At 47.6% G+C, this 25014-nt stretch overlaps 1 protein-coding gene across 4 annotated transcripts in view; it reads left to right on the plus strand.

Moving 5' to 3' along the window:
* GDAP1L1 (ganglioside induced differentiation associated protein 1 like 1) overlaps positions 1-25014 on the plus strand; it is a 49501-nt gene that overhangs the window by 3202 nt on the left and 21285 nt on the right. For 2 of the 4 annotated variants that reach the window (XR_003900732.1, XM_029916146.1), the window contains exon 1: positions 19504-19783. Coding sequence is in view for 2 of the 4 variants with exons in the window: in XM_029916146.1 (XP_029772006.1) it covers positions 19604-19783 (180 nt within the window). In the remaining 2 variants the exon portion in view is untranslated. Of the gene's footprint in view, positions 1-19495; positions 19784-25014 lie in introns of those variants that run through there. The other 2 variants (XM_029916149.1, XM_029916147.1) reach the window with 2 other exon arrangements.

The raw sequence follows: 25014 nt of genomic DNA on the forward strand, positions 1-25014 counted from the left end.
ATGTGTGGTGGCATTTTGGAAGTCTGGGAGAGAAAAAGTGAGCTGCATCCTGGTCTCTGTGGTGGGACTGCGGGGTGTCACGTTTCCTTGCTTGTCCTCCGTTCCCACTCTTCTTGCCATAGACTTTAGCAGCTACCTGGTGCTTGCCCAGGGCCGTGTATAAGCAGAGAAACAGGATGCTGTGTGGGCTCCCAGAAGCGTTGCCTGGCCTCGGCTGGAGGTGCAGAGGGAGGTCCCAGACAAGGCTTCCTAGAGGAAGTTCTATCTAAACTGGGTTTTAAAAGGCAAGACATTAGACCTAGGGAGTAAGAAGGGACTGGGATGATAGTGGAGAGCATCCAAACCAACTCGACGAGAGAATCGTGTTAAATATCTTGCATTTTCTCCTTAAGCAAAAAAGTGATGTGCCAGCCATTTATATCACTCTGGCAGCCTCTCAGAAAGCAGATGAGGAAGGAGGGGGTGTAAGAGAGGCCAGTTTGAAGACATTTGAAGTAAAGAAATGAAGGCCAAAACTGGAACAGTGGCTGAAGCACCAAGGGGCATCTAAGGAGCCCTGGCATCTAAAATCAGCGCACTTGGCTGGGCTTGCTGGTCAGAGAGATGTCTGGCCGGAGTGAATGAGTGGCCAATAGGTGGCACCATTCACCAGGGAGGGAGATCCAGGAAGCCAGTAAGTTTGGGGAGTGGGGTAAATTTAGTTTGGGGCATAAGGGGTTTAAAGTGCAGATTGAAAGCAGACCCTTCAAGAGGGGTCTTCATCTTAGAGGCCATGTCAAGGGTGGTGTTGTCAGAATCGTGGGGACTATGGAAGAGAAGAGAAATGACCATTTTATTTTAAAACAATTACTCCTTTTCAGCCCGGATGGCACAGTGATCCGGTCCTGAGTTGGCAGAGATCTAAAGAGCAGGTGGCTGTAAGAATGGAGAGCACGTTAGCAGATTGAGAGGTGTATACATTGGGCTTTGGTGAGAGATTAAATGTGAGCAAATGTGGGCAATGAAAATGTGGATTGAGCCACTGAATGGGTATTATTGCCTATTTCTAATGTAATCCTTCTGAATCCAGTTGACAGGGGGACAGGTGGAAAACAATATTGAAATGGAAGATAATAATAAAAGCTAGTACTTTTAGAGCTCCTGACTACCTGTCAGCAAACTCCATCTAATCCTCACAACAGTTTTATGAGATTACCTTCATCATCTTCATTTCCCAGATGAGGAAACTGAAAGCAAAGCACAGTAACTTGCCTGAGGTCACATAGCTAGTACGTGACAGAGCTAGAATTTGAACCAAGGCTGTGTGGCTCAAGTCTGCTCTCACCGTCTGCCTGGAGGGAGATGCCTCTCCATGAGGAGCTCCATTAGTCACACTGAACTTGAGAAATCTATGGGAAGACCCCGTGGAGGCCCGGGATGGGGTGGAGACAGCCTGGACCTTGTGTTCTGAGTTTTGGATCCTGACAATGTATTACTTAGGCAAAACCACCCAAAATGTCAAGAGCGCCTGCTCAAGGCTGTGGAGCTAAGCCTTTATTAAGGCATTGATTATCACATCTGCCAATTTCACAATGGCTGGATTGAGGGCTTTAATTAAAGTCTTGATAAGTCTTCAACTTATTCTACATTTGAACTGTTGTATTATGGTTTTCTGGCTCCAAGAATTCTTTCCTTGCCCTGTGTGGTCTCTTAAGCAATCTTCCCTCTCAGACATTGATGCTTAACTATAATTTGTCAAAGTATTTTTTCATTCTCTGCTTATTCATTCATGAACATCTAATTCTGCCAAGGGAAAAAGAAAAGATTTCACTAGAAAGGTGTACCTGTGTCCTCAGAAGCTGTTGGATAGGAGGTCCTGTTCTGTGTCCTTTCCTCTTAGCCTGTCTCTGGAACCATGCCTACCCTTCTTCTCTAAGACCAGTCCTTGCTCTGATACCACTTTGCTTCCCACCTTGCCCCGGTTCTCAAGAGGCTAACTCCACTTTTCCATACATGCAAACACATACTATGTCTTCCCTCATCCTTTAAAAAACAAAAACAATGGGAAACACCCCACAAAACCCAAGTCCACAAAGCCCCCTACTACCCCAGATACCCCCTAAAGTCCTTGTCCTCTTCCCCACTTAGAACCATAGTCAGTGTCTCTACTTCTTCGATTCTCTCTCTCTTCAGCCCACTGTAGCCTGACTTCCATCCCCACTGAAACACTTCTTGCCAAGATCATGAGGAACTTTCTTGTTGCTGAAATAGTGTCTCTTTCTCAGTTCTTAATGTTGCTTGAGTTCTGAGCATTATCAGACACTGGACATGACTTCCCTCTGATAACTCCACTTCCCTTCTAGCTCATGGGGCCCTGCACCCAGGGCCATGCTTAGCCGTTCCCCCTCTGCCCAGCTGCTGGTCCTCAGCCAGCCCTGCCACCCTTCCCATCTCACATCCTCGTCATCCTGGGATGACACTATGACTGTCTTGGAAAGGCCACCAGAAAGCTCACTCTGCAAAAGCGAGTGCAGAACAACCAGGCTTTCTCAGACTGGGGACCAGAGCTTCTCCAGGTGCCAGGAGTTCCCAGGCAGCCTCTCGGGGGCACCGTCCTCAGGATGATTCAGTCCCACACATTTTTCATTCTTCTGTGTCCCCCTGTGCAGCAGTCAGGTTCCTCATTTGGCCCCTTAAGCGGCATCACATTTTACCTGCTGCTCCTCGGGTGTGAAACTACACACCTCCCAGTGTTCCGTGCAGTGTCACCTTGCTCAGACTTCAGTCCCCTTAGTCCTGGGGGGCGTCCCTCCCTTCCAGATCACACAGAGGCTCCCTCCCTTCTGGATCACACAGCGTTTTACACAAATATGCAGTATTTCAGAGTTTTCTCCCCTCCCTCTTCTCCTTCCATTCTTCCCCCTCCCCCACCCCCAGAGTGGCATCTGGGCAGCAGGAGGGGGCAGCAGATGAGCTTTGTGGTTCAGATGTGTTCCCTCCCCTTTGCTGGTCTCCGCTGTCATGTGGCTGCCCTAGACTTGTCCCTAGGCGTTACGGATTCCAGTGGGGCCCACCAGGATGGGGCTGGCCTGATTTCGTTCCTGAGTAACATCATGGAAAGTGCCAGTGTTTGTGGTCATGAGGTCACTGTGTGCCGCAGCCCTCACCGCTTGTCTCCTGACCTTTCCTCGTCTACTCCGCACGTCACTGGGAACGGTGTACACGTCCAGGTCACTCACGTGATGACTGGTGAAGGGGAAGGGGACCTTCTCTTTTCACCCACGTCCTCTCCTGGAACTACTTGTATAGGCTGAGTGCCAATCTGGTGCCATGGCCCGCACGGCGTGGGTCTTCTCTGAGCGGCTGTGCCCCACCTCGGCTGTGCTCGGGGAATGGGGCACCAGTGTCCTCCAAGTCTAGATGCATCTGAGCCCCACAAAGGGATTTGGCCTTAGCGAAGGGCAGACCAGACAACTTGCATCTGAATTCTTGTCCTCCTCTTTCTCCTGGGCAGTCCCAGAAGGCCTCTGTTTGGGAACTTCTCTTTAATCTTAGTGTGTCACCTCCACACTGTAACTTCTAGAAAGTCTCTATCCTCTCACCCTCAGTTTGTGCTCTTGATCTATAGAGTTTGGAAATTAGGAAATCCTTTTTCCTCCCACTCAAAAGCCAGATTTTAAGACTCTTATCACTATGGACTCAAGAAAATGGAATTTCAGACGCAGCACTGAGCACTGGCTCCCCAAGCAGCAAAGGCCACTCATTATGTGGCTGGGGGCATGCAGGCTTCCTAGGAATCGCGAAGCACCTGCAACAGAAGTACAGGTTTTGGGCTCCAGAAATGTTCTCCTTTAGCTTGATAGATGTGCCCACTTCTTGGATAGCTAGGCACTTTGTTGCCCATCTCACCAGCACTGCAGAGAACAAGTAGGGTACTCTTCCAAAGAAAGAGGTGGGAGCAGGCTGACAGATAGCATACATACAGGGAAGCCACACAGACTGCAGGAATGAAGACTTATGTCATCCCGAAGTAAGGAGAAGGGGGCAGGAGCCTGGGACTTCAGAGGAAAAGAATACACTTCCCAGGGTGATAAGAAAAGTAGATGTTGGTAACTAGATGTTTGTCCTGCCATGCAGATGGGTCTCCCAGATAAAGTTTATCTCTGCTAATATCCCATATTCTGGGAAAGATCCCCAATTTAGATTCTTCTGTATAGTTAAAGGAGGGGCAAAAGTTTCTCTTTAGCTCACAGGGTCTCCATTGCCTTCAGCTCACAGTAATCTTCTTGTCAAAATGGCCGTCTTGGGGCAACCTGCCCTTGGCCCCTGCACCCCTCACCGTACCTCTGTGTCCTGTGTCCTACTGGTTGTCTCTGCGTGGATGTCCCACAACACCTGGAGAAACGAGATGTGTTCAGAATCTAACGGGCTATCTTTCCCTCTGAGCCTAGTCTTCTGGCCTTTCCTGATCCCTTTCTACTGTGCTGGATCAAATTGGATCTGATTCACCACCTCCCATCCATCTGGCTCCTAGGTTATTTAATACCCCTGTACTTTGGAAGTACTTTTAATGTAGAATATATCATTTTTTAATAAAAGATAATTTTCACAAAAGAAAAATGTACCTCTACAGAAGATTTGGAAAATACAAAGAAGAAAATTGTATGTCCTTCAGCCCCAGTACTTGGGGATGACACTGTGAGAATTTTTGTCGCAGGGCTGCAGAGTCCTTAAGAGCCGGACCAGCTCTATTAACAGCCTGGCTTCACCACCCCAGCCCTGTGTGTGGCCCTGTGTGGGGGACCAGCCCACACACCCCAGTCGAAAGGTCCCAGGTAGGGGGTTGGTGTCGGCGCAATATCTATAAGAAAGAAGACAGACAAGACAGACAACATGCATGGTGGAAAAACCACACTTTACTTAGATGGCCAGGGTCTTATATACCATGGGTGATTACGTCATTTCTTTAATGGTTACATAGTTCAAGGTCTTTGAAGTGAAGACATGCTCCAGAAAGGGTCATGTTTAACACGACAGGTGTAAATATCAGGAATTATCAAGTCATTGCAAGAGAGGGATTCCCTGATAATAGTCTGGCTCCAAGCAGAAGATGAGCCTGAAGAATTCTATGAGGATATTTACATTTCTTAAGACCCCTCACCAGTTATGCATGGGCAAGATGCTTATCCTTTAATAGGCAAATCTTTTGGCAGAGGATTGCAGTTTACTCCCAACAGCAGACACTGAGCTAGAAAGAAAAGTAAGGGGAGGGCTGGCGTCACGAACTGACCCAAGTTGATTCAAAGCCTAAAAGTATATGCCTCTTTACAAAGAAAGGAGAAAATCACAGACAGGATGAATAGAAGCCACATGTGCGGCCCAGGAGGCCAAATATTGTTTGAGGGTTATTTTTGCCTACTGGGCCCCAACAGCCCTGCACCTGCTGCTCAAGCCCCTGAGCTTCCATGTACTTCTCTGAAAAATGGGGAGAATGATAGCACCCACCTCAGGGGGCTTGGACAGAATCGAGTGATTAATGGGCTGGGACACTGCTGGCTCATAGTACCTCATAGCTGCTATTATTAATATTACTGTTATTTAAATGTATATGTTTTAATTGCTGATAAACTGTACACAGTTTAGTATTCTGTTTCTTTTTATTATCATTGTAAGCATTTTCCAGGTCACAAATATTCCTCAAAAACATGATTTTCATGACTCTATAATTGTTCATCATTTAAATATAATCATAGTTTCTTCTGTAGTTGACGATTCCTCCATTTTTGGACAGTTGGTGTGTATAAACTTGCTATAATAAAGAGTTCGGAGCTGAAAATCCTTCTTTACGTGTATATGTACATACAAAAGTTGGTGTGTTTGTGTGTGTCTGTATCTACATCTGACCATAGCCTGATTATCTTCTTAGAATAGAATTTTACACCTGAAGAAGTGATGGGCTCTTTTAAGTCTCTAGTAACGTCCTGAGAAACTACGCGAAGGCAAGGTTACCAACCACTCACACACTCAGGGCCCCCCTCCCTACACCCTCTCCAGCATGAGATGAGCTTGTTTATGTCTGCCTGTTGTTGCTGCCTTTCTTTACACAGCTTTATTGCATCTCACTGGGATGGCAGGAAATGGAACTTTGCCCCATGTGCTTCTGCATACCTTACTTTTCATAATGTTAATAAATTAACTGAGCACTCCCATAAACCCTGGATGGACTATTAACTTGCTTACTGCCCAGTCCACTTTTCTGTGAGTAGAAATATAATCCATGGTGCTGGTAGTACACTTCACTTGTTTCCCTGTCCCTCTGCCCTAAGATGTTTAGCATTTTGGCATCTGTCATCCCTGGTGACAGCACAGGTTTCAAAGTGCAGTACCAGCTTAGGTAGACTGATCCATTTTCTGGACTGTCTGTTGCCTTCTCAGCACATTGCAGTCTATTGGAAATCTTTGTACAATGTTTCAGATTCCAATTTCCATTCAATGCCTTCTTCCTTGCAGTCACCCCAGCAGTGTTCATTCTAACCAGCCCCATGGGAAGAGAACTAGAGTTTTATTTTGCTAAAATAAAGTCAACTAAGGGCGCCCGGGTGGCTGAGTAAGTTAATTGTCCGACTTTGGCTCAGGTCATGATCTCATGGTTCATGGGTTCGAGTCCCACATCGGGCTCTGTGCTGACAGCTCAGAGCCTGGAGCCTGCTTTGGATTCTGTGTGTGTGTGTGTGTGTGTGTGTGTGTGTGTCTGCCCCTCCCCCTCTTGCTCTCTCTCAAAAATAAACATTAAAAAAAATAAAGTTAACTAATATTTTTAAATGCTTTATATTTTACAAAATGCATTCACAAATGTGATGGCTTTGAGTCTCAAAACAGTTCTGGAGTTAGGTACATTGATCTCCATTTTACAGATGAGGCCCAGAGAGGCGAAGCCTTTAGTTGAACTGGTGAGTGACAGGGTCAGATCTCAAACCCTGCCTCTTCCTAAAGCCTGACCTTTGCCTGCAGCAAAGGAGAGCCAGAAGGAGGAAAATGACCGTGAGGGCTGGAATACCAGCTCTGCTGAAGAGGATGGTTGTGAGAGCCTGTGGCAGAGGCTGCTCTTGTGACTTTAGGGGACTGGACTCTGGGACTTGGCTCCCCATGTGGGCACGTGGGCAAATACTGCACTCCCTGAGCCTCAGTTTCCCCATTTGCAGGATGGAAATAACTACCGCCTCTGCCAGCTAGAAGAATTGCTCTGATGATCCGGTGCCATGGTGCCCACGATGCTGCCGTGGGACCTTCCAAGTGCAGGGCACAGGAGCCCTTTAAGCCAGGCTTGCTTCCTTCAGGTGAGGGCAGGCAGGCCTCCAATGAGGGTTCCTTTCTTTCTCTCCTTTTTTCCTTTGCGACTTCTTAATTTTATTTTTATTATTTTATAATGTCCTTGTTGTAAAGTGATTCAAGTGATTATGAGATTTAAAAAAATTTTTATGTTTTATTTATTTCTGAGAGAGAGAGTGCGAGTGTGAGCGCAAGAGTGGGGGAGGGGTAGAGAGAGAGGGAGACAATCCAAAACAAGCTCCAGGCTCCAAGCTGTCAGCACAGAGCTCAATGCAGGGCTCAGACCCACAAACCATAAGATCATGGCCTGAGCCGATGTCTGGCTTAACAAACAGAGCCACCCAGGTACCCCGATTATGAGATATTTAAAGTAGAAATGAAAACCCCAGGTGCTCCCTGTCCCCATCCTGCTCTGAGACTGATAGCCGTAGTCTGTGGTTTAGTGCACCTCCTTCCAGGCTTTAAAACCATGTATCCATTCATATTTTTATGCATATCTTTTTCTACATATGTATACACACACGCACACACACATATATGGACACACACATGCACTTATTCATACAATTTTGTTCTTTAAAGTTTACAGAACTGTTCTCTACACTGTTCTGTACCTTGCTTTTTCCCCTGTAACAATTTTATCTTGAAAACCTCTCTATATCAGAGCTGCCTAATTCAGTTGTATGGACATTTTGTAGATAGGCAGGCAGGCAGGCAGGCAGACTTTTTTAACCAATTTCCTACCCGTGTCATTTAGATCATTACTGATTTTTTAAATATTACCAATAGTGCTGTATTAACCATTAGTGCCATTAACCATTGTTACCATTAGTGCTTGATGAACAAGTTTGTGCCCCTGTAAATATATTTTGAAGGGAAGTTCCTTGTGAAGCACATTTTAATACCTGATAGGTATGTTAAGTGCCACATTCCACTCACACCAGTGGTGTTTGGGGTGTCCATTTGCCTGCAGTGGCTCTGGGGGAAGTGATTTTGTAGCCTCTCAGGGGACATTTGACAGTGATAGGAGACATTCTCTTTTGTCATAGCCTGGGAGGTAGTGCTGGAGCTGCTACTGGTATCTAAAGGGTAGAGGCCTCCAGTGATAAACAGGGCAGCCCCCGCCACAGAGAATGATGTCAGTGCCTGGTAGGCACCCCTGCCAGTGCTGGGTATTACCAGTTTTTTAAGCCTGCCAATCTGGTAGTTTAAAAAAATGATACCTTATTTTATTTTGTACCTAAAAGAACAGAGTTATATTTACTTCCTATGTCATATATTATTTGAATGTGTTATGATGAATGTGTATTAATTTTGTAATTTTCTAGTAAAGCTACTGAAGATTTTTTAAAGCAACACCTCTTTGATTATTACTATGCAATCTGTCCTTCAGATTTAGTCATATAGAGGCAGGTGGGTGGCTCAGGTGGTTAAATGTCCAACTCTTGATTTCAGTTCAGGTCATGATCTCATGGTTTGTGAGTTCGAGCCCCGTGTCAGGCTCTGCACTGATATGCAGAGCCTGCTTGGAATTCTCTCTCTCCCTCTATCTCTGCCCCTCCCCTGCTCCCACATGTGTGCTCTCTCTCTCTCTCAATAAACATTAAAAAAAAAAGTCATGTAAGTGTCTGTTTGTCTTTCCCTGATAAAGTGTAGAAAGAATTCCTCAGTATGGGTCTTGAGAACCTGTCAATGCTTCAGGTTCAAGTCTCTCATCCTCTGGCATTTAGAATTTCTCTACTGCACTTCCAAAGCACCTTCTCCCAAGTGGACACGCAGACCCAGGAACCACCTCCAAGAATCATATTAGCCCAGAGATATTCTTGGTCACAGGCCAGGGCCCCAAAATGAAACATATTTTGCAGCTGACTTCAGAACACCTGGAATACCCACCATGGACTCATCTGCCCAAATGCCAGGAAAACAAAAAGCAAAAAATCCTCATGCTCATTTCTCAGCTGTGAAACCTGAGATCCACTCACCCTGTGAATTTTCTAGCCTATCACAGCTGAGTCAGGCCCCTGGTGCTTCTGCAGAGCCTGAAGCTGCTGGCTGGCATAGGTTCTCATGCGGCATGAATGCTTTCACCTTCCCTCTGCTGGGTCCTGTCAAATGGAAAAGGAATGGAGCCCAGTCCTAAGTGCTGCTCAGCATGGCAAGGACTCCTGGAAAAGGGCCCTACACCTTTCACTTAGCTCAGAGAAGCCGGAGCCAGCCTGGAGGAAGTGTGCATGGAGAACCTCTCAATAATCCTGGGTACTCCCATGAAAATGCCCCACGTGGCAGAAATGGCACAGACTTGCCTGCAGCCTTTGCAGATCACCCAATAGCAGACTTTCAAAGTGGGCAGACAGCTCCTGGCCTCGTGCCAGGGACAGGACTTCTGCCAGAAGTTCTGTGCATGTGATCTGCGTCCTGTTATGTCATCCAACAAGCAAAGGCAGTGTAGCAGCTGCCTAGTCTGATGGTCCTCCACTCTGGAATCCACGCAAGTCATGTCCATGAAATGAAGCATCCAAACTGTGAGGCCAAGAATGCCTGAGACACCCCTGCATTGCTATCTTCGTGAGAGAAAACAGGTCTCAACATGGTAGAGGTTCAACATGGGAAGGGAAGGGAGTGATCTATGAGAAAGAACACCCATCTGCAAATCAGGGGCTGAGTTCTGCTCTTGTCTCCTGTACCCTGGGACACACAACTCTTTCTCTGGGCCTCAGCTTCCTTGTTAAGTGGTTATTGGAAGCATTCACTCTGTTTTTCAATGTGCAATTTCCTCAAATAAAACATTGCCAACTAGATAAAGCTGGCTAAAATAAAGGAGAAAACTAAAATAGAGTTTAAAACCAGTCCAATATCTGCTGGTTGGTTTTTCTTATTCAAAAGTAATAGATGTTCAGAACAGGAAAAACAAAACAAAACAAAACAAGGTACAGCCAACCACAAAGTAGCTCGTAGAGAACACTGCCCTGGAGATCATCCTGTTGGCATCTTGTTGGGATCCTTCCAGATGAGAGGTTCTTAACTTGGATTGTTGGATGGGCTTTGTGGGAAGAGAGCGCCTGAATGATTTAACAACCCCATTTTGTGGGCCATTTAGGATATTTGAGTTGTTTCACCATTACAAAGAATGCCATGCAGATACAAGCTGAATGAAAAAGAATTAGCACTTAATGAGAAAGCAAGCAGAAAAATGAATGATTTAAACACCTAACAAAGATGCTTTAAAGGCACAAAATGTTGCCAAATTGCCCTACAGTGCACAGTGCAATGAGAGACATACAGACTAATGCTCGCTTTCAGCCATTTACTTGAAGTCCACACATATTTACTGGACAGATGCTGCCGCATCTGTGGCAGGTGCTGGGAGCTCCACAGGCGGCCCATCCACTGGCCTCACGGCTTCCAAACTAGTGGAGACCAACATGGGAATTATTTCATGCAGAAAGCATCATCTGTGTTTAAGCAAACTACCTTCATGCATGATTGGCACAATAGAACCCTGAATCATTTTGCTTCCCAAGTAATTCTCCACCCAGCCTCCCAGCCTCTGAGCGCCTGCAAGCTTCAGCCTTGAGGACAGTTCTCCTTCCAACTCACATACCATCCGGAGGCTGCCTCAGGTGCCCTTGAATGGAGGCCATTCCATGTTTGTCCTCTTCAGAGAACAGGAAGTTTACTACCCTGGATTTGAACTCTACTTGTTTGAAACTTTTGCCTCTCTTGAACTGCATCCTCCCTCCCTGTAGACTCCTCCGATTGGTCCCAGAACCTCACAAAACAAGTCTGCCTTCATTTCCAACCTGCAGATCTAAAGAGCTCTAGATCTTCAAGTGAGGCACCCAATCCCATGGTCTGCCCCCAAGACAGTACCCAGCATCTGTGGTGTCCTTCCCTGGAAGAATAGGCCTGCAAGTCCCCTGTTGATTCATCAAACTAGGCGCATGCCCAGATTAAACAAAGTATCCATGAACAGATGGCCATGGCACAGGGGCATCAAGACCCAGACCTTTGAGGACAGGTGACGCTAGTGACACTAGAAAACTTCCTGTATTTTCAGGAGGGTGGACAGGGACAGAGAGAAGCTGAGCCGGCCCCGACTGGAGGACCCAATTGGCTGTCCTCCCAAAAAGAGCCTGTGTGCCTGGAGTGGCGCCTCCCACACTAATGTGCGTGCTAATCTCCCGGGGGGGGGGGGGGCTAATTCAGCAGGTCTGGGGTAGAACCTGAGGTTCTGCATTTCTTCCAAGCTCCCAGAGCTGTGTGCTGATACTTCAGGGGATAGTCTGAGTAGCAGAGCCCTAGGGCAGTGGTATCATAGTACCCTGGAGGAGCTTTAAAAATACAGAAAGTTTGGCTTACCCCAAACCAACAGATTCAGTCTTTTGATCCATTAATTGACAAGGTCTCACATGCTGATTCTCAGGGTAGAGACTCACTTACTGATCTTTCTCTCTCTCTTGATGCTTTAGTTTAAAAACCTGACCAGCCTAATTCGGTGTGGGAACAGAGGTTCCCAGCCCTCGCTGCACATCGCTGGGAGAAATATAAAATGTCCGTGTCAGGGCACCTCCCTGCAGGCCCACTGAATCAGAATTTCTAGGGGTTAGGGCCAAGAGGTGAGCATTTCACAAAGCTCCCCAGATGATTCTGAGGCGAAGCCCCTGGTGTGGAGTCTGAGGGAAGAATCATCTGAGATTCTTGATAAAAATACAGGTTACCCCACGTTCCTCTGAACATTCAGGGACTTGAATGTTTAACAAGTGCCATGAGTGACTCCTATGAAATGGCAACTTTGGGAAACACTGAGGTTGGAGGAACGATTCTGGATCGGAGTCAGAAAGACCGTGCTCCTGGCTCGAGACTTCTCACAGGTCACAGGCTCATTTCCTCATCTGTAAAATGGAGGTGATGATAATTGCATGGGGCAGAGATGGGTAACTTTACCAGAGGTCTGCATACCCAGTCTATAGGACAGTTTGTGTTGAAAACTGGCTGCCCCAGGCCAGAGACTACATTTCCCAGCTTCCTTTCGCATTTAGGTGAAGAGGCCACATGACTTGAGTTCTGGCCAATGGAATAAGGGCAAAAGTGAGGAGAGCTGCCACCCATGAAAACCTCGCACAAGGTCCTCTGCTCTCTTCACTGTCAGTCCATTGGGTATTAATGCCCTTTGGATATTAATGCCTACCGGATAGCAATGCCTGGGTGGTCTTGGAAGCCACATGAGAGGGTTAACATAACTCTCTGCCCTTCCCCCAGCCTGTTGCTAATTGGCCCTTATGTGAGTGAAAAATAAACTATGGTGTAAAGCCACTGTCATTTGGCGATCTCTCTATTACAGTAGCCAGTGTGCTATGTGAACTAACATACTGCCGCGAGGATTGTGGCAAAAAGGATCTCGTGCAGAGACTGCAGACTGACCATGTGAGGGCTTTTAGATCCAACCCACAAATATGTTTGCTATTTCTGTGCCAGCCAGTGTTTTTTTGTTTTTGTTTTTTCTCAACACGTTTTAAAAGGAGAGATTTCATGTGAACATCTGGATCTCCAGGTTCCTGAAAACCTGGCATAGCTGGCAGCCATGCTTGCAATCCCACTGCGGGAGGCATTGCCTGGAACAAGGAGCTGCTGTGCACCCGGTGGAATGCGTGCCTTCGTAGCCCACCCTGTCTCCGCCATGTCTCCGCCACACCCCTACGGCATTTCTGGGGCCCCTGTAGCTTCCTGAGTCAGTGGGCCCTGATTTAGTAGATGCAGATATTAGATGTATTCACTGTTAGGATCTTTTTTTTTTTTTAAGGAAAAACATCTCTGTGTGTGGTTTTTTTTTTAACGTGTGTTTATTTTGAGAGAGAGAGCATGAGCGTGCACGTACCTTTGCGTGAGTGGGGGAGGGGCAGAGAGAGCATCCCAAGTAGGCTCAGTGCTGTCAGCCAAGAGCCCAACTCAGGGCTTGATCCCACAAACAGTGAGATCATGACCTGAGCCAAAATCAAGAGTCAACACTTAACCTGAGTCACCCAGGCGCCCCCACTGTTAGTATTTTTCACAGCAGATTTCTTCAGGCGACTTCTAACTCCCAGGAGAACCATTCATCCTTCCAAAACCTGGAAGCAAAATCTCCTGAGGGATCTGTACAGGCTGAAAGGATGTCCTCCACCCTCATCCCACCCCACCCCACCCCACTCATGGCTATGACTCTTTCAGCATCTGCTGTGTATGGAGGCAGCGGTGTGCAGAGAAAAGGGCTCAGGGGTATCTGGGGATGGCTCAGTTAGCCCTGCATCCCACCCCCGCTCTGCTTCTTCCTAGATGGTGACTGGGGTCAGGCAGTTCGTGTTTCCTGAACCTCTGTGTTCCCATCTGTCAGGTGTGGACCTTAGAACTCTTCTCATGGGATTTCTGTAAAGTAGCCAACGAGAGGACACTTAGACCATGTTAATTCCTTCTCCTTTCCCAGGCCCATCTTGTCCCCAGGAGTGAAGGGGAAATCAAGCAGTACCTTTAAAAACAAAAAACCCCAAAACCAACTTCAAATTCCTTTTAAAAGATATAAAAGTACTTTTATTGTAGCTCTATTAGTCTGCTCAGGCTGCCACCAACTGGGGTGGCTTAAACAATACAACTGTACTTTCTCACAGTTCTGGAAGCTGGAGTCCAAGATCAAGGTTCCTGTAGGGTTGGCTTCTGCCTCTCTTCTGGCTTGTAGACAGCCACCTTGCACCGTGTCCTCACGGGACCTTCCCTTGGTGCTTGCTTGAGGAGAGAGTGATCCCTGGTGTCTCTTGCTCTTGTAAAGTATTGGGACCCCCACCCCTATGACCTCCTTTAGCCCTAATATCCCCCTTCATCGCCAAATACAGTCACAGGATTTTGTGGGGACACAATTCAGTCTACAATAGAAGGAAAACCAGATAATCCAACTAAGAAAGAAAAAAAGTACTCATGGTCTCCTCTTGCCTGTCTCCACTCACCATGATCTCACCACACAACTACTTTTACTCACTATCCTTCTATAATATGTGTATTTTACAACTGAATTGGACATACTTTTTTGGCAACCTGCTTTTTCTTCTTTTTGTATTTTAAATATTATAGTAAGCTAAAGAACTTTTAGAGTAGCTTATATAATTATAACCTGTTTTTGATTGTAACCTTTAAGTTGTAACCTTCCTCATTTGGTGGATATAAATCATTCCATGGTATGGACATACTCTAATTTGTTTACCTAATCCCCTATTTTTGGACACTTAGAACTCCATTTCCTATGGATTCAGATGTTAGCTCTTGACCTGGGGCTAATAACTTCATTCACCTGCACATTAGTTTCCCCATGTGTGTTATCCAGATAGTAATAATATCACCCCAACTGAGATAATGACTAAAAGTGTTTAGCACAGTGTCTGGCACATGGAAAACCTTCAAAGCTGTTATTAGAATAACATATATATTATAATCAACCAGTGGTACACCTGAGGGAAAAGTTCCATCAGGCTCTCCATCTCACTGTGCACCAACTTCACTTTCAATGGCAACCGCTTGATGGCTGAGCCCATCCCCAGTTCTCATGGAAGAAGGGCAGGAGTAATCCCATCACTGACAAGGAACAGCTAGTCTCCAGCGTGAATTCATACGTTGGGCTGTCAGTGTATGTATTTCAGGCTTTTTCGGATTTCTGGCACCCACACTGAATGTTATTTTCCTGATTCAGACTCTCCAGTGACTCCCCAGTGCCCTTAATATGATGTGATAACTCCTAAACATGGCTTACCAGGCCTGGCATGATTACTGAGTCTCAACTGTGACCCCTGTCTCAAGCCGGGTGAACAGCCATGGGTCCCCGGAACAGCCCACCCTCACTCTCACCCCTGGGCTTTGTACCTATTCCTCTCTCTGCCTGGAGCACTCATCCCTTTCCCCATCTTCTTTCCATCTGGCTAATCCTTCCTCATTCTCAGAGTCTCCGCTTAGAGGTCCCTGAATAGGTGCTGATGGTGCCCCACCTGTGTCCCCTGCTGTCACCATTTCCGTGCACACCAGCTGACCCCCAGCTGGCAGCACCCACGTTGATGGTCTGAGGGCTTTTTGTAGACACGGCAACCCACTCTGCCGACTGTGGGGCAGGCCCGAAGTGCTGGGGAATTAACACTCCCTTCCAGCAATGACCGGTGGGACTTGGTGTGTAAATACACTGGTTCTCCTCCTAGGGATAGGCTTAACACCAGCCTCAGAATTTCACTGTGAGACTAAGCTCCAGGAACCCATGGTGCTAACTTGCTTGACCATATACCTTCCCAGGCCGCCTTTCTTGTCTGTGTCATTCTGCCACTTGCCTCCCAGAATTTCCTTCTTCCAAATTACCTGTCCTCGCATTCTTGTCTCAGGATCTGCTTCAGGAACCCATACTGAGAGCCTTCCTTGGCAGGTGGGACTGGCCCATGTCCCTCCATGGCTTTACCACAGCCCCCATCCTTACTCTAGCACAGCACTCATCACATTATGTTATAATGGCCCCATGGGTCCCCATGGAAACACAGACAATTCACGGGACAAATTAAAATGAATGGGAAACTTTTGAAAAGATGGTCCACTTCACTGATGATTAATGAAACTCAAAGAAAGAATGCCAGCTGGTAAATACACATAAAAGGACAAAAGTAGAAAATCTTTTTACAGCTTCTGATAACTGATTCAGCCAAGGACCGTCAATGGATGAGACACAAGATACCCATAAGATCCTGGTGGGAAGAGGGAAAATGAGCATTTAACATGGAGAGAGGTGGTCACCACCTCAAATCCAACTTGGCATCGTGAACAGCAGGACAGCGACATCGTGGAGCTCCTGACACAAGCCAACATGCGTCACCCGAATCTAGTCTACCCTTTAGACCTAAGTACTAGTTTATAGGAAATAACAGGGAGGGTATGACAAGTCAAAGGGCAGCACAGTGACCCCACGTGGAACATTCTACAAGATAACTGGCCCGGTCTCTCTGTGAGTTGACACCATGGGAAAAAAATAAAAAGGAACGAGAACCATTCTCCAAAAAAGAGAGTTGAGAGGTAACAACAGAATTCATGGCATGGTCCTTGATTGGATCCTGGTTCAAACAAACTATGGACATTTCTGCTACAACTGAAGAAATATGAACATGAACTAGGTATCAGGGCCTTATTGTTAATTTATTAAATGTAAAACATGTGTTGCTTATGTGAGAAAATGACATGCTAGATATAAAGTATCTATTGCTGAAGTGTTTTGTGAATGAAGGACCATGATGCCTATAATTTACTTCAAAATACTTCAAACCCTCCTCCCCGAATTAAACAAACATGGCAAGCTTTACCCAATGATTGTATTCAGGTGATGGATATTTGGGTGTTCATTGAGCTATTTTGTTTGTTATGTCATACGTTTGAAATTTTTTTATAATAAAAAAAGAGAAAAAAACAAATAAAAACTATGAGAAACCATCTTTTACCCAGAGATTCAAAAAGAAAAAAAAAGTGTAACAATATGCTGGGTTGGAAAAGTGCAGGGAAACATGCCTTTTTGTAGATTCTTAGTGGGGAGTGTAATTTGGAACAGCCTCTTCAGGGGGAACTTGGACAGAAACAAATTCTTTTTTTGTTTAATATTTAATGTTTTTATTTATTCTTGAAGGAGAGAGAGAGCGTGAGTGGGGGAGGGACAGAGAGAGAGGGAAACACAGAATCCAAAGCAGGCTCCAGGCTCTGAGCTGTCAGCACAGAGTCCAATGTGGGGCTCAAACCTACAAACTATGAGATCATGACCTGAGCCAAAGTCGGACACTTAACCAACTGAGCCATGCAAGTGTCCTGAGAGACAAATTCTTTGATCTAGAAATACCACTTATAGGAATTTATCATATAAATTATACTCAAACATGTGCACAAATCTGTATGAATAAGGATTTTTACTGCAGCATTGGGTTCTGTGTGTGTGTGTGTGTGTGTGTGTGTGTTTTGTAAGTAGGCTTTACACCCAGCACGGAGGCCAATGGAGGGCTTGAACTCTTGACCCTGAGATCACACCTGAGCTGAAACCAAGAGTCAGAGGCTTAACCGACTGAGCCACCCAGGTGCCCCTGCAGCATTGTTTTTATAACAAAAGATTAGAAATGGCATATGTGGCATAGGAGTTGTTATAATCATTACAGTGCATTCATACAGCGTAGATCGTTAGTATGGGTTAGATCTGTGTTGATAGGAAGTTCTTTCCAGATGTATTGCTAAGTGAAAAATGTAAAGAGTAGGCCAGTGTCTGTCTTATTTTTCACTGTATTTCTGATTCCATCGAAGTGCCTAGCACACAATAGGTGCACAATTAGGGAATACATTTGGGGTGTAACTGCTATGACATGGACACTTGGACACATTCAAGTTGAAGACCCAGAAAGGGACTGTGGGGCATCCCAATAGAGTGGGGGCTGGTGGCACTGGTGGTATAAGAATTCACCCAAGGCAGAACTAAAGAGAGAAAAGTTTATTGAATACACTGCAAGGAAGCACTTGTAGGATAGCAAGGTGGAAATTGTCTTCCGAGAGGCAGTGGTGGGGGGATATAGTTCTAGGGTGGAGTAGAGGAGTATGGGTGGCCACATATGGAATTGTCCTTTTTTGGTACTCTTAGTAACTGTGCCTGGTTGTAATTGGTCACTTAGGGCCTATGGCTATTTCAAGGTGGCTTGTTTAATGACATCAGCTTGGTGGTCACTCTGAGCTGATGCTTTTGCCTTGCTCTATATTCCATTGCTCTAGCCTGTTGCCTAAAAGCAGCCTCTATAGGGACCAGATTTTTCACCTTGATGGAATTTCTAAGGTCTTACTTTCCTGCATTCAGACATTCTAATTTTCCCTCAAGACACACCATACCCTTCTTTGTAAAATCAAATCATGAACAACAATATATTTTGAGGGAAAAAGAAGGAATAAAAATTTCAAGAAAGGATGACAAGAATTTGCCAAACAAGGGAGGCTAATGTGTACTGGGACTTAATAGAAAATGCAGCTGCAAGCTCCCTGACAGCCAAAGCAAAAAGGGGGAACCCATGGGCCACAGAACTTTTGTTGTCTGGTAGAAGGAAGGACACTGATTCCTCAAGAGCCATGCTCATCAGCCTGAAAGGGTGATGTGCTCAGGAGGCCTTGCTTGATAGCATCACATGAGGGAGGGAGGGCAAATTGAGAAGCCTATCTTCCTGGCACATCTATTTGTTCAATGGCAAATAAATTAAAACAATACTTATATCAAGGAAAGCAAGGAAATATTAGGGAACTTTATATGAAACTCCCATGAATATTAAGCATAAACTAAGTGACAGAAGGGCATTACAGGCTTTCCTGGGCTCCTCTAGTTGTGCCTCAGTCTCTTGGGTGAAGATGTGACCTTGGACCAATGACTTGACATCTCTGAGCCTCATCTTCCTCCTCTAGTAAAATGATTAGTGTGCAGATGAAGGAGATGATGTGTATAAAGTGCTTGGGTTGATAAAAAGATTGCAGTGCTGTTGTTTATATCATTATCATAGTATCATGACCTTATCACTAAGAGCATATATTCTGGAGCCAGAGAGGCTGGGTTCGAATCTCGGCTCCATTGCTTACTAGCTAGGGGACCTTGGCAAGGTCACAGCTTCCCTGCCCCTCAGTTTCCCCTTCTTTAAAGTGAGGCTCATAGGATTATTGTGTGGATTCAATGAGTTGATGGTTGTAAAGGCTGGGCACATTGGAAGTGCCATGTAAGCATTTGTTCTGTACTTCATAGTTTGTTCCCCTCTGCCCGTAGAGATCCTTCAGGAGAAACGCTAGAAAACAAGAGCTCCAAAGAGAGACAGGTTATTTCCAGACACAGATTAATACAAGGAATGGGTCTCTGTAACACCAGTTGTCCTAAGGTATTTGCTTCTTGGAAGATTGAGAGTCAGAATGCGTTAACAATGGTGGAGTCTTGGCAGGTGGCTAGCCAGATACGAGCTATTTGGGGGACGTGGCCCATTCCCCTGTGGCTCCTCGAACCCTCCCACGAAGCCTGACCAAGGGGACTGGTGGCTTTTCTAGTAGGGGCCAGGGCCGTCCCTAAGGAGGAAGAGGGAAGGAGCTCCCGGGATCCCCCTCGCCCCTCCCCCACTTGCCCAGCGAGTAATGACATTCACGGAGAGGGGAGGGAGGGAGCGAAGCAGAGGGGCAGGCTCGGCGAGGCCATGTGATGCTGGGCGAGAGAGAGCCGCCGCCGCGGAGCCTCCTTCTTTCCTCCCTCTGATTCCGGGCTGTCATGGCGACCCCCAATAACCTGACCCCCACCAACTGCAGCTGGTGGCCCATCTCGGCGCTGGAGAGCGATGCAGCCAAGCCAGTGGAGGCCCCCGACGCGCCCGAGGCGGCCAGCCCCGCCCATTGGCCCAAGGAGAGCCTGGTTCTGTACCACTGGACCCAGTCCTTCAGCTCTCAGAAGGTAGTGCCCAAGGGGGCAGGGGAGCCGGATGCGCCCATTAGCTAGGAGGCTTGGGGGAGGGGATTCAGGAGGCAGAAGGGGTCTGAGGACCTGGTGAGAGGCTGGAGGGTGGGATGTGGGGGTTCGCGGGCCCGAAGGATGGAGGATGCTGGGCGGCTCTCCAGGGAGGTGACTGGTGCTGTCTTGGGCCCCAGGAGCACCGTCCGCAATTCTGGGAATGTCCATTCTGCCTCTTTCCCTCCCAGAAAGACCTGGTCTGTTGGAGGGCTGAGACGAGAGACAAAGGCAAGGGGAAGGGAATGGGCACGGCTGGGAAGGCGGCCTGTTGGAGGGGGCGGCTGCGGCGGGGAGGGAGGAGGAGCGCTTTCTGAGATCCAGCCTCCAGCCCCGGTAGCCGGTAGCTGGGTCGCGGGCCTCCCTCCGCGCTTCTGTCCTGGATACTACAGGCCATCTGCCCAACTGGGAACCTTCCTCTGACTGAGGCCTCGAGGGGAGGGTCTGTCCTTGGTCCTCTCCCGCACCCCCACTTACCTTGAGCTGAGAAGGAAGGAGTTAACCCATCTCCTCAGGCAATCTCAGTTCGGCCCCTAAAAATCCATGTTTTGCTCTTAAAGACACAGAAGGCCCCTCCGCCGCTTCTCAGATCCAGTTAAGCTGGGTCGCAGTTGGGAATCCAGCCTGGTGCTGAGTTATCAGGGTTCCCGCGTCCTGGGGGTGAGGGCCAGGCACTGCGCCTGTAAGACAGGGGCGCCTCTAGGGGCGCAATCTCCCACCCCGGGCGGCTCTCCGCCCGTGGAGCACGAATTCAGCACCATGGCCAGGGCCCAACAAGGTGTGCTGCTGGGTTCCAAGGGGCCCCCATTGTCAGACCCTGGGATTCCTCTTCTTCCTGGAAGATCCTTTTGTTTCATTCACTCCTTTTCCAGATAGGGAAACAGATTCCGTAGAAAGAAAGGGCCTTGGAACCAAAAGACTTGGATTTGAGTCTTGGTCCAGGCTCAGTTCATCATCTGGAAAATGAGATAACAATAATTATAATAATAGCAGCTACTTCTAATTCCCAGCCCTTCTCAGAGTTGCTGAGAGGGTTGTTGAAAAGGCGGCATAACTTCGTGTTCTAGATGGGCAGTACTCCAACTTGAGCATGCATTAGAATCACTGCATGGTCCTGGTTAGAACACGGACAGCTGGGTCCCACCCCAGATATTCTGATTCAGCACGTCTAGAGTGGGGCTCAAGATGCTGCATGTCCAACTAGCTACCAGTGATGCTGAGAAAGCTGGTCCACTGATCCCTCTCTGAGTAGCTCCAGTTTAGAATATAGACTCTGAAGCCAGAGAGTTTCCAGTGGAAGAGCTATCCTCCCCAGTAATTCACTGTAAAACTTTGGACAGGTCACCTTGCCTCTCCAAGGCCTCAGTTTTATAATCTGTATAATGGAGCTAAGGGCAGTACCTTTCTCAGAGGGCTATTTTGAGGGTGAAATGAGGTGACACACAAAAAGTGCTGATGGCAGTGCCTGGCACAGGGTCAAGGCTCTGATAATTATAGGTGGGATATGACTAAAGCGCTAGGTGGAGGAGGGGTCGGGTTAACCAGGGCCACCCTGGGACTCATCCATAAATCCTACACATGCCTGCAGAGAACCTACCGCATGCCAGGCTCTGTATAAGTTGCTGGAAGTTTAGAGATGTGTTGGACTGACCTCCAGATTTCAGAATACCTTCCTACCCAGAACCTCAGGAGCTGGGCCCCAGTGATTGGGTCTAGTCAGGGGACAGAGAGATGGTACCTTCCATTATTATCTCCCAAGGGAGCTTCCTCCTCCTCCCCTTGCCCCCATGGAAGATTTCCTATTCAGTCTGCACTCAGGGATAGGACTACTCATTGCAACCTCATTTGTAACCAGGCCAGCCTGGGAATCCTCCTGCTTCCCCTTCCACGGACTTCCCATTGTCCGGGGGCCCATTGTGGGGTCTAGAGACAGCATAGCCTGATGGAAAAGGCCTGGGCTCTGCAGTCAGATGGTCCTGGGTTCCATTCTCATCTTGAGTGCTTACTGGCTGTGTGACCTTGGACAAGTCACTTAACCTCTCTGTGCCTCAATATCCTCATCTGGCAAAAGAGACTTTTGCATCCAACCCTGCAGAATTCCTGGGGGTTTGAGAGGACATGGACATATGTTAACTGTCTGGCAGACAGTAGGAATTTAGCAGGTGAGTTTCTTCCTTCCTTTCAGTCCCAAAGGGCCCTGCCTGCATTCAGGGAACAGTTCCCCTTGGAGAAGCTTGTCCTTAATGGTACATGAATAATAGAAAATAGGCTAACCCCCAAGAATGGTGGTGGCTCCATGGGACATCTGGGGACTATTCCAGAGCCAGAGGACAGCAGGACAGTGAGGGGGGCCAGAGCCCAGAATCTGAGGCCAGACAGCCCAGGGTTCAATCTCAACTCTGCCACTGACCAACTGGGTAATTCTGGGCAGGTTGCCTAGCCTCTCATGCCTCAGGCCATCACATCTGTAAATTGAGAATAATAACAGCACCTCCAGGATAGGGCTGTGGTGAGGATTCAGCAGATGTCTCCATTAAATCACCTAGAGCAGCACCTGGCACACAGATAGTGCCCAGTAAGTGCACTTACATTCACTAGACAGGAGAGCAATCCTGACTGTGCCACTTCCACTGTGCGGCCGTGCACGTGTCTTCACTTCTGTAAGCCTCCGCTTCCTCCGATGTTCAGGAAGAACAGTACCCACCTCAGCGGGCTGTGAAGACTGATAACATGCATGGTCACACACTTAGCACAATGCCTGAAAAATTACACGCTGACAGTGAACTTGCAGGCACCATTCTAAGTGATCATTCAGGGTTGCAGGGTTCAAAGGGGGTTCTAAATGTGAAGTGTAGATGTTAGCTTGCTTCTGAGGCTGTTTCTGCCCCCAGCTTTCTTCTTCTTGGCTGGACCGGGGGGGAGGGAGGCAGAAGGGTGAGACTGGGAGGGGCAAACATGCAGAGAATCAAGACACCAGCATCCAGTGCTGGCCCTATCATTCACTAGCTTATGGCTTTAGATAGTTCCATGATCTTCAACATGAAAATGGAGTAGATGTCGATACAACTTGCATTTCTCCCTTCCCCAGGAAGGAAGGATTGCCCTGTCTCTGTGTGTCCCCATCTCTTTGAGCATCCTTCTGTCCTCACACCAGCCAGTTTTTTCAAAAATCCAGATTGCTATTTACTAGCTGTGTGACTTGGAACAACTTAGTGCTGTCTCTGTGCCTATTTCCTCTTTTGTAAAATGGGCATGTTACTAGTACCTACCTCATTAGGTATTTTTGTGAGGATTAAATAAATTAATACACATAAATATCTTAGAACAGTACCTGGCACAGAGAAAGTGCTTTGGGGAAGTTAGCTATATTGTTGTGATTTCCAACAAGGTGAGCCTCTGAGAGTCGTCCTTGGCTTCCTGCAACAAGCTTGGTTCCAGTTTCCCTTACCCCATCCTCTGAGGGTCGCCCTTGTCTTAGATGTACCTATGGGGAGAACCTGGCCCAGCCTTCTGCCCCCAGGAGTGAGAGGCCCAGATCAGGGTCCTGTCGGAAGACTCAGGACTGAGCGGGTCTTCCAGAGGCCCCTCTCAGACATAGCAGGAGAAGTGAGAGTGGAGGGTGATCTCTACCTCCCACCCTGGCCTTGCCTTTCAAGTTCTTGGTCACTGGCCCCTAGCCCTGTCCATACTGCCCTTTACAATTGGCCCCACCCCCACCCCCGGAGGCTCACAGGTGGCACCCGCAGACCCACCATCCTTCCCAGAAGCCTGCAGTGGCTCACCTGGCCCCTCTAGGAAAGAGCCAAACTTGTCATCATGGCCTCAGGCTCTACTGCAGATTCCTAACCTTCCTTGGGTCACAGACCCACTTCATCAATGGGGGGAACCTGTGAATCTTTCTCGGAACAATGTTTTTAAAGGAATAAAGTAAATACATAGCATTACTAGAAGGGAAGCCAATCAAAGTATAGCTATTGAACATACTTTTAAAACAAATTCATTATATAATAATATATGTTTCCGTATTAACCCATTCTGTAACCCAGCCTGGTGCCAGGACTGATCTCTGTATGTGGAAGTCGTGATGAGTGTGACTGTAGCAATGTGACGTGATGAAAGTATCCGATGTCATGTGGTGACAATATTTCAGGCACTGTGAACACTACCGTGCTTTGACGCCTACGCTCATAATTGACGAAAATGATAACTGTCAGTATGAGATTACTGAAAATAAACATGTAATTTCCCCATCTTAGTTCAAGGAGCCACTGAATTTATCCGTGGGCCCCTGAATCTGGGATCTTGATTAAAATGCCCTGTGCAGGACCTCACCTCTCATCTCCCCGCCCGCCCTGTTCCAGCCACACTGGCCTCCTCGCTGTGTTTCAGATCCGCCAGACATGCTTCTCCTCAGGGCCTTTGTGCTGCCTGTTCCCTCTGCCTGGAACCCTTTTCCTCAGATCCCTGTGTGGACCACTCCTTCACTTTTATTAATTTTTTAAAAATGTTTGAGATAAATACACCGAAGCTTAGAGATTTTTTAAGTGTTCTTTTACAGAGTCACACAGCAGCTAAGTGGTCAGGCAGAGACTCCAACCCGGCCCATTGCAATTGCCTCATAAACAAGGGCCCGGGTGAGGAGGGACAGTGCCTGGCTCTGAAGCACTGGTGAGCTAATTCCATGCACCCACGGAGAAGGTGGTTTGCCCAGGGGTGGGTGATGTCTGGTCGCACTGCGTGGTGACCACCTAAGGCTGGTCCAGCCTCCAGGATGCTGAGATGGCAGATGGCCTTGGTGCCTGCTTGCCCTTCCCCTGGACCTGGCTTCCTCCCACACTCCCCTCCCCCGCAGGATGGCACATGGTTCTGGCCTGCAGCTCCGCTAAAGGAGAAAGTCTCCTTGGCTGCCTGCCGGCCTGACCCTCAGACAGCTCCAAGCAAAACTGTTACATCTCTAAAGATAGCCCCCTCCCCGAGCACTAGCCCCACCTGTCACCATCACTAGAGTCCCAGAGCAGGGCCTGGGAGTGGTCCCTGGGAGCGGTCCCTGGGAGCAGGTGCCCTGCCAGGATGCAAGGCCAAATGACTGGACCCGTCAAGGGCAGAGGCCTGGTTTGGTTTCCATTTCCACCCATTCAGTGGTCCCATCTTGGCCTGGAGGCTGGATGGCTGGGCAG

The sequence above is a fragment of the Suricata suricatta genome, chromosome 12 (genome assembly GCF_006229205.1).
Source record: "Suricata suricatta isolate VVHF042 chromosome 12, meerkat_22Aug2017_6uvM2_HiC, whole genome shotgun sequence".
Classification (NCBI taxonomy): Eukaryota; Metazoa; Chordata; class Mammalia; order Carnivora; family Herpestidae; genus Suricata; species Suricata suricatta.